The following is a 17715-nucleotide window of genomic DNA, read 5'->3' on the forward strand; positions in this document are numbered from 1 at the left end:
TTGGACTTATGTGTCTTTTCTAATCTGTAATGCTCAAGGGTCTGAAACCTATCCAGAGCTAAGCAGAGCAAAAATATTATTTCCTGTATGAACCACTTAACACTGGCTTTCACAGCATCATATATGATTAATTTCAGCCCATTTCTGAAGAACAAACTGTTTCTGACCCTCCAAAACTCCAGAGTGTTTGCATTCCCTTCCAGATTTGCATCACCTGCAGATTTGATAGGATTATTCTTCACCCTCCTTCCACCTGCCTTTATGCAATGTACTCTACAGAAATGGCTGCAAGTGTCTACAGTGTATCTACTTTTGCAGTAGTTTCAACATATTCACATTTCCCCAGTTTCCCCATGAGAATGTAAAGTGGAACTGTATCAAATTCATTAATAAAGCAAGATATCCTAAGCCCATCACATTTCCTTTATCCATTAAGCTTGTTATCCTATCAAAGCGATTAAGTTGGTTTGGCATGATTTGTTTTTGACAAATCCATATTGCCTCTTACTATTCATCTTATTTTCCTCTAGGTAATAGCAGATCAACTGTTTTATCAATTTTTAACAATTTACCATGTACTGAAGTTAGACTTACTGGTCTGTAAATCTTCTGGGTCTTATTTCTCAGCCTTCTAAAAACAGGTACCATGTTTGCCATTTTCCACTCCTCTGAGACCTCACTCATCCTCCATGTAGCCTGAACATAAAATTACCAGTGGTTCTGCTACAACTTCAGCTAAGTTGTTTTGAGTACTTCAGCCTTGATGATTTGAATCTCGTTTTCAGTATTGGTTAACCTATTTCTTCCAGATTCTGCCTTATGACCTCATCCTTTCCTTGTTAATTATTATTGCATTAAGCATCCTCCTACAATCATCCTTTTAGGGAAGACTGAAGCAAAGTAGCCATTAAGCATTTCAGCCTTCTAATCTGTTGTGTGCTCCCTTGGCCTGATAAGTCGCAGACCTACATTGTCCTTGTCCTTTACCTGCTTAAAGATTCTTTTCCCTTAGTGCATTTTACACCCTTTGCTAGTAATCATAACACAGCTCTTATATAACACTTTTCATCAGTAGATCTCAAAGCACTTTACAAATGAGGTCAGAACCCATTTTTTTTTTATAGATGGGGAAACTGAGGCAGATTGCAGTGAAGTGATTTACCCAAAGTTACCCCGCAGGTTAGTAGCAGATCCAGGAACAGAACCCAGGTCTCCTGAGTCACAGTCCAGTGCTCTAACCCTAGGCCACACTGCTTCTCTTGCAGCAGAACATCTATTTGTGCCTTTGCATTTCTGCCTTTGCCCCACCCCTATGTTTTATTCTTACTACTATCGAGAGAAAAGGTGAGCGAAGTAATATCTTTTACTGAACCTACTTCTGTTAGTGAGAGAGAGACAAGCTTTCAAGCCACACAGAGCTCTTTTTTCTGGGACTCACATGGCTACAACACTTTTATTAGTATCATCAATTTATTACTATTATCCACTCAGTTTTTCGTGTTTTCTCTTTTTTTCATGTTAATATCACTACAATCCTGTGATGTAACCTGACTTCAATTCAGCAAAGTCTTTGGGCACAGGGCCAGCCTTAGGGGAAATGGCACCCTTGCATTTTGGTGCCCCTGGCCTCCGTGGGCATAATATGCCCCCCCCAGTGCCTGCCACCTATGGGCGCCCCACCGTCCCTTGACCCCTAACCCCTGCACTGTGCCCCCTTTGCCCCTAATCCCTGCATTCCCCTCCTGTGCCCCTAATCCTTGCACCCCTTCACTCCTACCTCCTGCACTCCTAACCCCTGCACTGTGCCCTCTTCACCCCAACCCCCTCCTGTGCCCCAACCCCTGCACCCCAACCCTTGCACTTCCCTCCTACACCCTAACCCCTGCACTGTGCCCTCTTCACCCCAACCCCCTCCTGTGCCCCAACCCCTGCACCCCAACCCTTGCACTTCCCTCCTACACCCTAACCCCTGCACTGTGCCCTATTCACCTAATCCCTGCACCCCCTTCACTCCTACACCTTGCACCTCCCTCCTGCACCCCGATCCCTTGCACTGTGCCCCCTTCATTCTAACTCCTTCCCCCTCCTGTGCCCCAACCCCTGTGCCCCAATCCCTGAACTACCCTCTTGCATCCCTAACCCCTGCACTCGCCTCCTACACCCCTAACCCCTGCACTGTGCCCTCTTCACCTAATCCCTGCACCCCCTTCACTCCTATACTCTGCACCTCTCTCCTGCACCCCTAACCCACGTACTGTGCCCTCTTCACCCCAGCCCGTCTCCCTGCTGTGCCCCTAACCTCTGCATCCCCCTCCTGCACCCACATGGGAAAACCGACCTGGATGCAGACAGACCAGCTGGCATTGCTGCTCGCTCCCACCACCCCTGGACTGCTCTGACCCTGTCAACTTCAGACCCTCACTTTTCCTATTTGTAAAGGGAAGAAACCAAAGAAACCAAACTATGACAAATTCCACAGGAAATAAATATTGTCAGTACTTTTTATTTTCCACATTACAAATACCATTTTAAAAAAATCTATGAGAACTGTACACCAATAATAAGTAACAAATGTATCCTTATGACTGAAGGACATACTTCCCGTAAAAGTATCTCAAAATGAAGGATTGTAAAGCATCAAGGCAGTTGTGTGTTTTTTCACAGGGGTCCATAATACTTAGTTCTTCTGTTAGCACTTTTCTGTCCCTGATTTTCAAGGTACTTTACAAAAAAGGGTGAAGAAAAGTTGATTTGTGGTTAAGGAAAGTAAATTATATTAGCTCTGACAATGTGCCTATTGTAGAGTGCAAAATAAATTGCAAAATGCCTTGGATTTTGATTGGTGTAGCATGTCATAGTACTGTGTACTGTCACATTCAGTACAAGGGTCCCCATCTCCTTTGCTAGGAATAACACAGACAGGGCTGTGGATGGACTGCAAATTTCAGCTTACAGAGTTTTTTCCCTGTTCTGTGGCAGTGGTGAAGAATTCCACCCTCTCCACTACTTGTGCCTGGAGAACCTGTGTCCATAATGCCACCTGACCCCTGGTCAGCAGCCCTTATTGGCTTGCCTCCCTGCACTGCAGAACTCCTGCAGGAGACATACTGTCTGGAGTTTCCCTGGCATCATCTGGAACCAAGGCCGGCTCCAGGGTTTTTGCCGCCCCAAGCAACAAAAAGAAAAAAAAAAAAGCCACGATGGCGATTAGCTCTTCCGCCGCCGCGTCAGTCTTCGGTGGCAATTTGGCAGCAGGTCCTTCGCCCCGAGAGGTAGGGAGGGACCCACTGCCGAATTGCCGCCAAAGAGCCGGATGTGCCGCTCCTCTCTGTTGGCCTCCCCAAGCACCTGCTTGCTGGGCTGCTGCCTGGAGCTGGCCCTGTCTGGAACCCCCTTTCGGGAAGGAAATGCACCACAACTATAGATGGAGGAGAAGCGTAAGTTACTACACACTGTCTACTGTAAACTGAAACAGTTTGCTCCCAAGATCTGTTACGTGTGTGTAGGACTGAGTGTATACCAGTCAAAACTACCTTCCCATCCCCACCGTCGCCTGACTCACAGAAGCCAAACACTGTGGAGCTTTTCTGAAAGAGATAACTTCCCGACACGATGTCCCCTAAACAGGAGTATGCTCTGTGCATATACCCAAAGGGCAGTATGGGAACCTAAGCTTGAATTTGTCTATATTTTTGATGTACTCAGAACCTGTAAGTAACTTAAGCACCATTTTGTATGTGCTCAAAGAAAGGGTAGTCAAAATGAGCACAGCCTAACTCTCAGGTTATTGAATTATATTATACAAGGAAAAGAACCATCAACTTGTAATGTTAGCCAAGAGACTTGAGAGAGCTGGTTAGTGTTCTGATACAAAGATGATGGTCATGTTATAGATAGAGCCTGCCAGAAATGCACATATGTGGTCAAGGCATATATAGAATTACAAAATAGCCAATATATATAGACGAAGTAAAACTGTGGGCATCAGAATAAATAAATTAGTCTGGTTTTGCCATGGCAGACATAAATTACTCATTTCCTGGACCCCTTAAAAGAATTATTAACAGCAAATAAGAGATTCAAGAGAACAGCAATGCACATTATTCACGAGTATGTCAGGATATTGAGACAGGTTTGACTATTACTGCAGCTTTAGTGCCTCAACAGCCTACAGGTGTTCAGGAAATATATGCATCCTTAATAATGCCTGGGGCTAGGCAATTCAGTGTTCTCTACAAGTGTTACATAAACCAACAGGTGTCATATGAATGTAGCCAATTATAACTTCTCTTCACTGAATAACTTCTGACACTGTTTTGGAGTGTAAACTGATTCTATAGACACTTTAAGCAGCGACAACAGTGAGGTATATTTTGATAACAACAATATGTGATCTCTCTTTTCACCAATGCAGATGAATCCCCTACACCATAACAGAAACAAGACCATGGTGAGAAAGTCTGTTTGTGGTTTTTTGTTTTGTTTTTTTAAAGAAAAGCCACATTTAAGGTACTTAGGCATGAGTACTCTCTAATCCAAAGAAATTATTTCTAAACTACAAAAGAAACAATTTATGCTAACCACATTCACATCTGGAATGGAAAAACTGATAGATTTAAGCCGGATATTAAGAGACCATCTTTCTCTATTTTTTACTTATTAAAATATAGCTTACAGCCTAGAAGGCCGGTCCAGACTAGCACATGAATTGAGAGAAATGATACTGTCAAATCAAAATTCCCCCTTGTGGAACTTCCCTCTAGGAATCTGGACCACAGTTGCTTAAGAAAAAATTCTTCTGTCTTGCCAGATAAGACCCCAAGAGGTAAATTATGACGCTGTTCAAAATAGAACCTGTTTGGTCATCCTTAACATGCTATCTGCCATTTCAGTTTCACCTTTCTTTATTTAGGTAAGTCACAGTAGTGGTGGTGTCCAATCATTTTGCACCACCTCGTCCTGACTTTTATCTATCTATCTATTTATGTATTTAATAGTCAGCAGGTTTTAAACAAATATAAGGAAGTACTTCACACAATGCACAGCCAACCTGTGGAACTCATCACCAGCGGATATTGTGAAGATCAAAAGTATAACTGAAATTACATACGTTCATGGGGGATAGAGTCATTAATGACTATTAGCCAAGATGGACAGAGAAGCAACCCCATGCTCTGGGTGCCCCTAAATCTCTGCCTTCCAGAAGCTGGGACTGGATGATAGGGGATGGATCACTCAATAAATTGTCCTATTCTGTTTATTTTCTTTGAAGCATCTGACACTGGCCACTGTTGGAAGACAGGATACTGGGCTAGATGGACCACTGGTCTGACTTAGTATGGCCATTCTTATGTTCTGTTATTTAAATATGCCCATCACATTGTCCATGTGCACGTGTATGTAAATAAATAAGAGCAATACTATGTTCAACTGACCACTGTAAACTAAAACTAAAACAAACCTCATCTCTCCACTGTCAGCTCTAAGCAAACAGACACCCACCTCCATTCAGGCCAAAGCCCAAATAAGCAGATGGGCTTCACACTGTGCCCCGAAGCTCAGAAACTTGAGTCCTCTCAGACCAATGGGGAAACTGAGTTCAGCAACCTTTCACTGAAAACACTCTGCCCCCACAACCCAAATGGGCAAAAGCTCATAGCGCCTAATTTGGCTATCAGCTGGGCTCCAATGTCTCTCAGGTAGTTAGGACCCAAACCATTTAGGGCTTTCAAGATCAAAATCAACATTTCAGATTGTAGCTGGAAGCAAAGAAGAAGCCAGTGCAGTCTTTAGCAGACAGGCACCATGTGCACCCTTCAGTCAGCACATCTAAGTACTGTAAACGGGCTGTTGCATTCTGCACCAGATCTGTGGCTTACACCAAGTAATTAAATCTGGAGGTAACTCAACCATGGGTAAGTGTTGCAAGATCAGCTTCAGATATAAGTTCTCTCCATCCTTATGACAAGCTGCCTCCCACAGTGAGCTCATGTGCAGGTTGAATACAAAAGGTGTTACGATGGGTCCCTGAAGATCTGTGCAAAAGACAGCCCTTGGGGAGAATGGAGAAATCATAAACAGACACCATCTGAAATCTAAAAGGGGGCCATTTAGGGATTTGGGTATTTAGTTGGAGATTGGCCCTGTTTTGAGCAGGGGGTTGGATTAGATGACCTCCTGAGGTCCCTTCAAACCCTGATATTCTATGATTCTAATACATAGAGTTTTGTCTCCCTCTCCCAAATAGGGTCTGCAGTAGATTCAACAAAGTTATACTGTCAATTATATTAGAGGTTGCTGACAGTCAAAGCTGATTTTTTTTGTTCTATCACTAGGAAGAGATCATCTGAAAATGAGTCTGGCGAAGCCTCCATAACTGAACGAGCCAAATTATAGAGTCATAGAAATGTAGGTCTGCAAGGGACCTCGAGAAGTCATCAAGTCCAGCTTCTTGCACTGCGGCAGCACCAAGTAAACCTAGGCCATTCCTGACAGGTGTTTGTCCAACCTGTTTTTAAAAACCTCCAGTGATGGGGATTCCACAACCTCCGTTGGAAGCCTGATCCAGAGTTTAACTACCCTTACAGTTAGAAAGTTTTTCCTAATATCTAACTTAAATCTCCCTTGCTGCAGATTAAGCCCATTACTTCTTTTCCTATCTTCAGTGGATAAGGAGAACAATGGATCATTAGCCTCTTTATAACAGCCCTTCATATATTTGCAGACTGTTATTAGGTTCCCCCTCAAATACTAAACATGCCCAGTTTTTTTAACCTTGTATCATTATTGTTGCTCATCTCTGAACTGTCTCTGTTTTATCCACACCTTTCCTAAAGAGTGGCACCCAGCCTTGGACACAATAATGTAGTGGAGGCCTCACCAGTGCCAAGTCGAGTGGGATAATTACAGCTCATGTCTTACATATAGGACTCCTGTGAATGCTCCCCAGAATGATATTTGCTTTTTTCACAGCTGTATCACATTGCTGATTCATATTCAATTTGTGATCCACAACAACCCCCAGATCCTTTTCAGCAGTACTGTCACCTAGCCAGTTATTCCTCATTTTGTAGTTGTGCATTTGATTTTACCTTCCTAAGTACTTTACACTTGTCTTTACTGAATTTCATCTTGTTGAATTCAGACCAATTTTCCAAGGTCATTTTGAACTCTAATCCTCTCTTCCTTGCAATCCCTTCCAGCTGGTGTCATCTGCAAACTTTATAAGCATACCCTCCTTTTCATTACCCATTGATATTGACTAGTATCAGACCCAGAACTTACCCTTTCAGAAATCCACCAGATATGTCCTCACGCTTTCACAGTGAACCATTAATAACTACTCTTTGAATATGGTCTTTCAAGCAGTTGTGCAGCCACTCTATAGTAATTTCATCTAGATCACATTTGCCTCGTTTGCTTATGAGACTATCATGTGAGACTGTGTCAAAAGCCTTAGTAAAATCAAGATGTATCATATCTACTGCTTCCCCCATCCACTAAGCCAGTAACCCAGTGCCCATTTGAAAGGAATGAAGTGAGTAATGATGCCAATTTTCCCCAACTCCCACCTTCTCAATAATCCTACCCCAAAAGGACAGTTTGGTCAACGTGGACTCCCCCTTCCTCTGTTTCCTTTTTGTGGATTTGGAAGCTTAGGAATGTTCAAACTGTCTCTAAGTACCAAGCCAAAGTATCTTGCTGTTCCATGGGATTAACCTGCAGATCCATTAGGCCTAGAAAGGCTAGGACCCACTGAAAACAAGAACTTCCACATCCTCTCCAAAGGGGGAAAATTGTCTGAGCTTTGCAGGAGTCATATTTATTATCTAGCTAGTTCCTTAAACAGAGGAAGTGCCGTTTGTCTCCACAGTGGTTGAACAGAGAAAAATCTATTGGAATTGTTACACCAGAGAACTAAAATGGTAATGGAACTATAATGCAGGGTCTTACAGAATCTCTAGAAAGATATTTACAGCAGTGTGAAAAATGCCTTTTTAGGCTTTGACCATTGCTAATGAAATAGCTACTGATTTTTCATTATGCTCATTTTACTTCATGCATGTTTGAACTATACTAAACATCTTATTTTTGTGTAAGTAATTCAAGAGAAGGAATTCTAAATTGCTGAGTACACAGAAAACATCTTAGCAGGCTTGCAACTTAAATCTAAAAGTGGTTCTGACACAAAGGGTATGTCTACACTACACACTGGATTGGCGGGCAGCGATCGATCCAGCGGGGGTTAATTTATCACGTCTAAATTGACCCCCCAAGCGCTCTCCAGTCAACTCCTGTACTCCACCGCCGTAAGAGGCGCAGTCGACGGGGGAGCAGCAGCAGCTGACTCACCGCAGTGAAGACACCGCGTAAGTAGGTCTATGTCGACTTCAGCTACATTATTCACGTAGCTGAAGTTGCATAACTTAGATCTATTCCACCCTCCCCACCCCACCCCCGTGTAGACCAGGCCAAAGAGTGCCAAAGAGTGCCTGATCCTAGAAATGGTTCAAAGACTGACTGACTTGATCAGATTAATCATGTTAGTTTTGAAAAAGGTAAGACCTTTACAAGTACTCCTTTACGACAGTACTGCTCCTTCCTAAAGATGTAAGGAAGCCATGGAGGTTCTGTTCAAACATACAGAAGGAGAGGAGATTGCACTAACTCATAAATCTGATGGCTTAAACTCAGAGGAAAAGTCCTTCCCCTTATTGTTATTATGTTCATATGACTCCATCAGAGATGTATATTTAAAACACTTGCAGCTATTTGGTAATCTGTTGATCAAGAGATTCTAACCTCAGATTAATGATAAATGGAGAAGGGGAAGCAAATTTACAACCTCTTCTCCATGAGCAGGAGAATGTATCTACATTTTAACATCCAAAGATGATTTTGAAATAAGATTAATAGTCTGACTGGTGTTAAATGGACATTAGACAAAATGACCCCACCACTTTAGGCTATACAGGTGTCCCAAGGCTTATAAATCTCCAAGCCATTCTACCCAAGATTCAGTCTGTGGCATAGATGGATTGTTGTGCACTGCAATAAAGCTTCTCTGGGGAGTAAGCAGGTTGCAATCTCTAGGTCAGTTTGATGTGATTAAATTCTGACAGAAGTGCAAAATATCCCTTCATCCCCAGTGGTAGGGAATTAGTTATCAATTCTGGTCTGATCTTCTGACAAGACATCACCAACATCACCAAATAGAATACAGCAGGAGGAATCAAAAACACCAGGAGCAAGCTAAAGAATACATGTTTGCACCCAGAAGAGAGACATACTGTCATCTTATGCAAAGTGTTATTGGATTTGTAATGGCCAGGTTCCACCTGTTAGAAGTGACAGATATAACCCTATGGTCAATATTAGTGTGAGGGGAATACTGAAACAATGCAATGAGAATTCTACGACATCTAATTTGTCAGATTCCTACAGCCAAAACCTGGATACATTTCCTACTTTTCCAGCAGCATGTGTTCTTAAAAGTCAGCTGCAGTTTTTCAGCAACAGATGTAGACATCTATAACTAAGGCCATCTTAAGGTGAAATATTTTGTGCAATGTAAACAAAGTAATTTTAAAGAACTGACCCTTGCAGCTTCAATTACTCTTAACAGATTCACTATACAATTATACATTATATTAAAACTTGCTGTAGACTTAAATAGTAATCAAAATAATTTAAGACAGATCTACTTCTGTTACTGCTTCAACATTTAATCCCAGCATGGATTCCTATGTACTGCATGCATTCAAGCAACATTTGGTACAATATGATGATGTATAGAAGACAATGTGATCAATTTATATTCTGTATACTACTTAATGTACCTTCTGGAATGATACTATAAATCACACTTACCATTTTGGTTCTCCTTGGGAGTCACTGCACATATTGCTACAAGAAGCTGATGAAACTATCAGACATAAAGCACAATCCAAGCCCAGAGCATCCAAGAAGAGACTGAGAGGCACTTTCTACTCCAATGTCCAAAATACCAGGAAATACATGAAAGAAATCTCCTCAAATTGTAAGCAATCAGAAAAGTCATTTAAGCAAAAAGAAGTAACGAAAAACTGTATCTAACCCTGGAAGAAAGGAAAGACAGCAGAGATGGGATCACACTATGTAGCAATCTGACAGTGCAGGGGTGGCCAACCTGAGCCTGAGAAGAAGCCAGAATTTACCAATGTGCATTGCCAAAGAGCCACAGTAATGTGTCAGCAGCCCCCCATCAGCTCCTCACCCACTCCCAGCGCCTCTCGCCCACCAGCAGCCCTGCCGATCAGCAGTTTTGTGGCATGCAGGAGGCTCTGCATGGGATGGGGAGGAGCGAGGGCATGGCAGGCTCAGGGGAGAGGGCAGGAAAGGGTGGAGTGGGGGCCAGGCCTATGGCAGAGCCAGGACTGAGCAGTGAGCACCCCCTGGCACATTGGAAAGTTGGCTTCTGTAGCTCCAACCCTGGAGTCAGTGCCACAAGGAGCTGCATATTAACTCTGAAGAGCCGCATGTGGCTCCGGAGCCACAGGTTGGCCACCCCTGTGCCAGTGGATCAGGAATGGCCATTGCTGAAAAATGGAAACAGGAAATCAAATCCTAAACACAATGTTTACCCCTCTCCTGGATGGATCTCTGATAGATACCAACTCTGATAGATACCTGAAGGCTTGGTTTCTTCTATGCACTCTAGTAACACTTTTATGGTTATTCATGCCAATAGAGTCTCATGGAATTTAATTGTTACGAACAAGCAACAGACTTCAACAGGTGAAAGTACAGCAGACAACACAAGAATCATTGTACACAGCTCCAATGTAAAGATTTTGGATTTAAGGTTAAAGTGTTTTTCTGTGGCATTCTGAATATTTTAAACACATACTACATCTAATAGTAAAATTGCTCCTATCTGCACAGTACACTATATAATCCAGGTACAGAATGTTTGTTTTGTTAAAAATATTTTCCTTCTTCCATAGTAACTGTCAAACATTTACATTAAAACTGTAGCCCCGGTGTCATTTTAAGGGTCTAGATCAGGGGTTGGCAACCTTTCAGAAGTGCTGTGCCAAGTCTTCATTTATTCACAAATTTAAGGTTTCGTGTACCAGTAATACATTTTAACCTTTTTAGAAGGTCTCTCTATATAAGTCTATATTATATAACTAAACTACTGTTGTATGTAAAGTAAATAAAGTTTTTAAAATGTTTAAGAAGCTTCATTTAAAATTAAATTAAAATGCAGAGCCCCCCGGACCGGTGCCACTGAAAATCAGCTCGCGTGCCGCTTTCGGCACGCGTGCCATAGGTTGCCTACCCCTGGTCTAGATTTTTACAGATGGTAAAAGGAAGGACTTTGATTTTGGGGGTAATCTCAGCCAGAAATATTGCTGACTGAGTAGATGTTGACACTTAATTAATACAAAAGAAAGCCTGCTTCTGGAGTCTCGCACAGAGGACTGTGCATTCAAAGTTGAATGCTTATAAGGTAGGTTAAAGTTTTCACATAATTTAAGATATGAACAGAGCTTTCTGACGCTGATTACAAAAAGGTCAGTTTACAGTGTCATGTTTCATTCTTCTAAAGATGTGGAGAAAATATTTTTATGAGAGGGAGAAAGACAGATTGAGCACCTGCTCCAAATCTCTGTTTAAAATTACTGTATTGCATGGAGTGCATAGGCATGAATATATGCACTTACTCAGTAACAGAGACATGCAGATTTGCAAAGCTATGATGTGCTACCTGCTTTTCTCTCAGATTTTCTGTTCTCTTTTGAAAGACAGAAGATTTGGGTGCACAAAATCCTTTCCCAGATAGCATGTATTTACTGTTAAAAGTGCTTTCATTTTCCCCTTAACTTTCTGCCCCCTCACCACACATTTTTTTTTGGTCCAGTGTAATTTTTTTCCTTTCCTTCAATTCCTCAACTGACATGATATCACTGTGGAACAGTGGTGTTAGGAAAAAAAGAAATGGGTAAACTAACCTAAACTAAACTGCATATTCTCCAAATGAGAAGTAGATAATCTCCATTTACCTGAGTTTCCCCTCAACTATACTGCTGCCATGGGGCACAGGACTTCACCAGCATCAGCCCTCTACTAACATGGGGCTAGAAAAAATCACTTGTCCAGAGATAAATCTATATGATGTGTGCGCCATAATCTTCTGCAGCATGAAAACTTTCACTAAAAAGTGAGAAGTTTTTAGCATTCATGGTTACAAAGGTGACACTCCAAATGGAAATGGAGTTTAAAACCATGTAGTGCTGTCTTCCAAAGACCTGGTCTACATACAAGTGATAAAATCCTGTCCCACTGAAATCAGTGGGAGTTTTGCTGTTAACAATAGGTGTGTTTTGTTAAACTGTGGATGCTCTTAAAACAGTTTAATACAGGCTTATATTGGTTTAGCTTGCACTGGAAAATGTATAGGTGCAAAGCAAATTTAACCACTTTTAAACAAATATAAAAGTGTCCACACAAAGGTTTGCACCAGTTTAACTAAATCTGTTTTAAAACAGCTACACTGTGATGAAGAGGACATTGTGAAAAGAAATGGGAAGAAAAGAAATGGATTAATTTGCCACACAAACAGGGATTTTCAACAACAGCAAAGATAGTCATTTTGTTGAGCAATTGGAGATTTAGTCAAATGTTTTTACAGGAGTGGTAAAGAGATTTGTGCACGAAACACTAGAAAATTTCAGTCACAACATCCAGTTACAAATTTATGGCAAAAAGACAACACATGCTAGCAGTACTGCATAAGCTTAAATAATTCAGGAAGTTTTAAATTCAACAAAACTATTGTTTTATAATCAGGAGCTTAAGCACTTTTTCCAGAAACTAAGATTCAAATGAAACAGGAAAAAAAAATCCCAACCAACTACATTCAGTGGAGGGATTTAAATTATTGTGAATTATTCCAGGGGACTCATCTAAAGAGACCACCATGCTGGAACCTCAAAAAAGGTGTGATGTGTTTTCAATATTTTTCATGAAAAGTTCTCATCAACTTTTCACAAAAACAGAAATATATTTTCCTAACATTTCCAAAATATTGGCCATCTATAATTGTATTATTTATTTGTATTGCCCCAGTCTTGGACCAAGACTCCATTCTGCTAGGTGTTGTACAAAAAGACAGCTCCCTTTCACTGTATGAACTAAATGGAACTTTGTGAGAGAAACAGTTGTTACTCAAACAGTGTCTCATTGGACACCATACAAAGTGAAACTCCGCTTTCAGTTCGGATTCTGCTTGCTCTTCTCCATGTGAATAGAAGCCACTCAGAATTGCAGTAAAAGACTCATTGTGCATTATAAAAACCATACAGCACTCTATTCCATGACTCATCCATTTCAATTAAGTGTTTGACTATGGAAATAAGTTCAGGACCCAATCCTGTAATGACATCCATATGGGTGAACTCCTACCCAAGCACAGTATTCCATTAAAGTCAATGCAGAAACAGGCCTAAAGTATGCTGAAACAGGGAAATAGCCTGTACCCTTTAGGATATTATATATTTGCCAATGGATCATAAGAAATTATCACATTTTATTAAATTATTTTAAAAAGTATTATTTTTAATTGGTGATGAAGGCACAGTGTTTTTTCATCATATTGAATAATAAAGAAAATGTAACTTTGATTTGGCCATGGCATGCATTTCTTGAGAAATGTGAAGCCCTGTGATCTTCCAGAAAAATACTAGGGAAATATAACAGATAGTAATTGCATTTCCACAGATTTTGTTTACACCATCCTATGGAATTCTACAACAAGGTATAAGCCTCTTAAATTCTATAGGCCGTATAAATAATTTACCCAGAAGCATAATGGATTTTCCTAAATAATTATATGAGAGGTTTTGCCTCCCTTCATGCTGAGCACACTGTCAGAGGGTTTGAGGCACTTTTGTATCAAAACTTTCTTTCTATATTGTGAATAAAGTTTACCATCACAACGTACCTCGAAAACTGCTCCTGCAATCCACGCATTTGAGCTCTGTTACGCTCTGACTCCAATGTCACCTCCCGTAATCTTTTTTCACTCTCAAGTCTCAAATGTCTTTCTTCCTCCAACTCATGTATCAGCTTCTCGCGCTGAAAAATATATCACCAGAGGTTATATATTAGTTGTATGTGTCCATATTTAAAAAATAAAAGGTGTTTCCTTTTGAAGATAAAGATAGTAAAACATAAGAAATATCATAAGAAAAAGGTCAAATGTGTTTGATTCTGATATTTAATCACATCAATGCTACAATTAGAATAATATAAATTAGAGATGGAAAAAAGACCTAACACAGTAAGCTATCTAGTCCATTTCCCTTCTAGTAAAGGGATATTCCCTACAATATGATTTCTAAGTTTCTACTTGTGTGTTAAACTTCTCAAGCAATAAGGACTTTTACTTTTCCACTGTTCCACATCCAATATCCTACACTGAATGGACATACACACAAAAAAGGATAAAAGAAAAAAAAATCTAATTTTTCCACTTGTTCTGTGTGTTCAGTGTTCAGTTTGTTAATGCAAATTACTATGGAGACAGAAGATTTTAGGATTTGGTAGGGTCACAAATCTACAAGACTGCCGTAAAATATCCCTATCTGAGCTGCTCTACTTTGGCTCCCAGACTTATTGAAATCAACAAAACATGCGATTAAAATTACAAGGTCTCTCTCCCCATCCTCCATCAATGGAGCAGACTTTATTTTATTTTTATAAAATACAATGGTAAAAATCTAGCTTTAAAAATCTAGGTACCTAGCCAAAAAGAAAGAGAGGTTTCAGAAATGTAATAAGAACACCCTCCACTATAAAGACATATTTAGGTAAAGAGTTTTGGAAACAGACTAAAAATGGAGCACCTCCAGCATACTGTACCTACTGTACATGTCATTTATGACATGCTAATTCTTATTAGCTTCTTAACCTCAGCTCTAAAAACTAGTGAATTCAAAAGCCTATTTCAAACAAAAGGTTACATATGACTTGCCCCCTCCCTCTGCCCCTGCCCCCCCCCCCAAAAAGCAGCAGCTTCAAAACCCACTGTTGGAACCATAAAAAAAAAATACACGCACTATCCATGAGATCCTACGACACAGAAATTACATTCTGATTGTATTTGATTATTCCACAAGCATCTAAATGAACAGCATCAAATAGATCAATAAGAAACTGATCAATTGATCAATGTTCTAGTAGAGAAAGAGCTCAGGCATCAGCTGACTATGAAAAGGCTAAAGCATCATAAAATTACATTACGTACACCATTTATATACTTTGAAAATCACTGTAAACATGATGTGTTGCAATTTGTGGCCTGTCAAAGATTTTGATGTAAGTCTGTTACTGACCTAAATTTTTATGACATACCCACAAAAAATGTATCAAGAAATTATACATATGGTTTCATTACAAAATAACAAAGGTTTCTTACTGTTAAGCCATTAAACAGAGGAGATTATTTATACAAGTCTCACAGCTATAAATCTTGCTGGATAATAATTTATAATAGCAGTAACCAAGGGACCAAAAATATGAGCATTACCAAGTGGATAAGGGATCTTAAAGACAGTGATAAATAAGCAGATGCCACAAAGGAAGGCTGGCAAGGAATTAAATGAAATATCTATATACTTGTGGAAAAACATGAGGAACTGTGCAGAGAATACAGAGCTTCTGTCTAGCTAGCCATACCTAGTATCTCAAAGATGGAAATTTTCAAAATAGGAAATAAATTATTGGAAAATAAATTATTGCTCTAATTAAATTATCCAATTAATGTTCTGCCACAGACCCCGATTCTCCGAAATGGGCAATAGTACCAGACTCTCATCTGACTTCATTGGGAGTTGAGCATGCTCAACATCAGGCAGAAGGTACTCAGCACCTCACACTACAAGAATCCTGAATATATGAGAGCATGGAGGAGTAATTCATGCTTAAAAATACTGAGTGGGATTTTCAAAAGTGCTCAGTATTTGCCTAACTATTCTTGTTGAAGTCAATGGGGAAATGCTCAATGATTCCAATAGGAGCAGAGCTTGGACAATGCTGAATGCTTTTGATGATAGCCTGAATTATAGATGTATCTCCCTTGCCATATGGGGGGCTTAAGAAAGGAACTCCTGGAGCCAGAAGGCAGCTGTGAAAATGAAAATAAAATGAAAGAGAAATGTCTGGCTGCTTAATCTGTTTGCTTAAAACCCAGTGGGGGCTGATCCAGAGAAAAGGAGAAATTACTGGGTGAAGAGCTGAACTGTCATGCCTGTACCAAGCAAGAATTGCCTGCAATAAGCCAGGGACTTCCCACAAGCACATTCAATCCCAGCAAGCAGATGGTTCAGGCAAAGTTAAGGGAGTTGACTCCAGCAGGTTGGTGTGCATTTCATGTATTGCATGCTGGGTAATACTGTAACATAAAAGGATTTCATGTTTCTAAAATTAAACTGGTTCTTTATTAGGAAAACTATTTACAGAAATGCTGCAGCTAGAATTCTAGCCACGTACACACCTCCTGACTATTTGGTCCCTCCTCCAAACTATACCCTCCTGAAATCTGTGCTCCTCCCTCCAAGTTCCATGCAGCATGCTGCATCTTTCCTTTTAACAATTTTATTGTGCACCATGTGCAAGCATTTGCTGACCTGGTGGGGCCAGAGGTGACTAGTACATAGCTCACCACAGAGACATGGCCTTTGCCACCACCCACAGTCCTGGAGTGCTATTCCTCTAACAAGTGTCACACTTCTTGTTTGTGTTATCACTGTTTATGTGGGACTTGCTTCCATCTGTTGCTGTCTTCATTCTGGTGGGTAGCATCCTATTGTCCATCTGTGTTGTTCATATATCTTGTTTCTTTTCACTTCTACATCAGGACAGCTGAGGCTCTTTCTGAGTCTTCCTGGTCTTGACCTTCCCCTGTTTGTCTGGGTGTACCAGCCGTCTGCTGCTACTCTGCAGTGGTCTTCAGTCTCGTCTCCACTGCTGTCCTGAGTACATAACCACATCATGTGACCTGTAACCCACTGCAATTTGCACTGCTGCTTTTGCAATTGCTTTGTGTGGCTATTTGAAGGTTGGAGCCAGACCTGATCACCTCTCTACTGTGAACTCAGGCCTTGGCTCCACTGTAGGAGAAAGTTATAAGCTTAGCTTGGCATTTTCTTAACTGCTTCTGTGTCTTGTTCATTATTCCTTTGTATGTCTCCACTGTTTGCTGCAACAGACTACCCCTCACGGGAAGCAGAGTCTTGGTTCTCTGGCCCCATACCCATCAGTCCCTGTGCTAGGCTAATACCTAGTCCGCAGAAGGGTGTATCGCACTGGTCCAACATTGTCAGCAATGGACCCCTTTCTGTCTGTTAAGTCAGTCTGTTGAGTCTCTTGGCCAACTTTACTCCTGGCTCTGCCTTCCCATTGCTTTTTGGTTACCCAGGAGAAGATATCTCGTGTTAAAATTCCAATTTGATGCTGAATCGTTGAAATTCAGATGCAGAGTACTGTGGCCCATTGTTTGAGTATAGCATGTTGGGTATGTTGTACCTTACAAAATGCACCATCAGTTTCCAGATCACAGGTCTTGCCCGAATGTCCTCCATACAGTCCTTCTCCCAGAAAATGGAGTAGTAACTTACTGTAACCATGTACTTCTGCTACTAAGAGTGAATACATCTGTAATCCAGCCTT

General features: G+C 40.8%; 1 protein-coding gene across 1 annotated transcript in view; it reads right to left on the reverse strand.

Moving 5' to 3' along the window:
* Positions 1 to 17715, reverse strand: part of NCKAP5 (NCK associated protein 5) — a 338664-nt gene that overhangs the window by 246043 nt on the left and 74906 nt on the right. Inside the window, exon 3 of the mRNA XM_045033131.1 lies at positions 13988 to 14121. Within this exon, the coding sequence (XP_044889066.1) occupies positions 13988 to 14121 (134 nt within the window). The remainder of the gene's footprint in view (positions 1 to 13987; positions 14122 to 17715) is intronic.

Source organism: Mauremys mutica, chromosome 10 (assembly GCF_020497125.1).
Source record: "Mauremys mutica isolate MM-2020 ecotype Southern chromosome 10, ASM2049712v1, whole genome shotgun sequence".
In the NCBI taxonomy this organism is placed as follows: Eukaryota; Metazoa; Chordata; order Testudines; family Geoemydidae; genus Mauremys; species Mauremys mutica.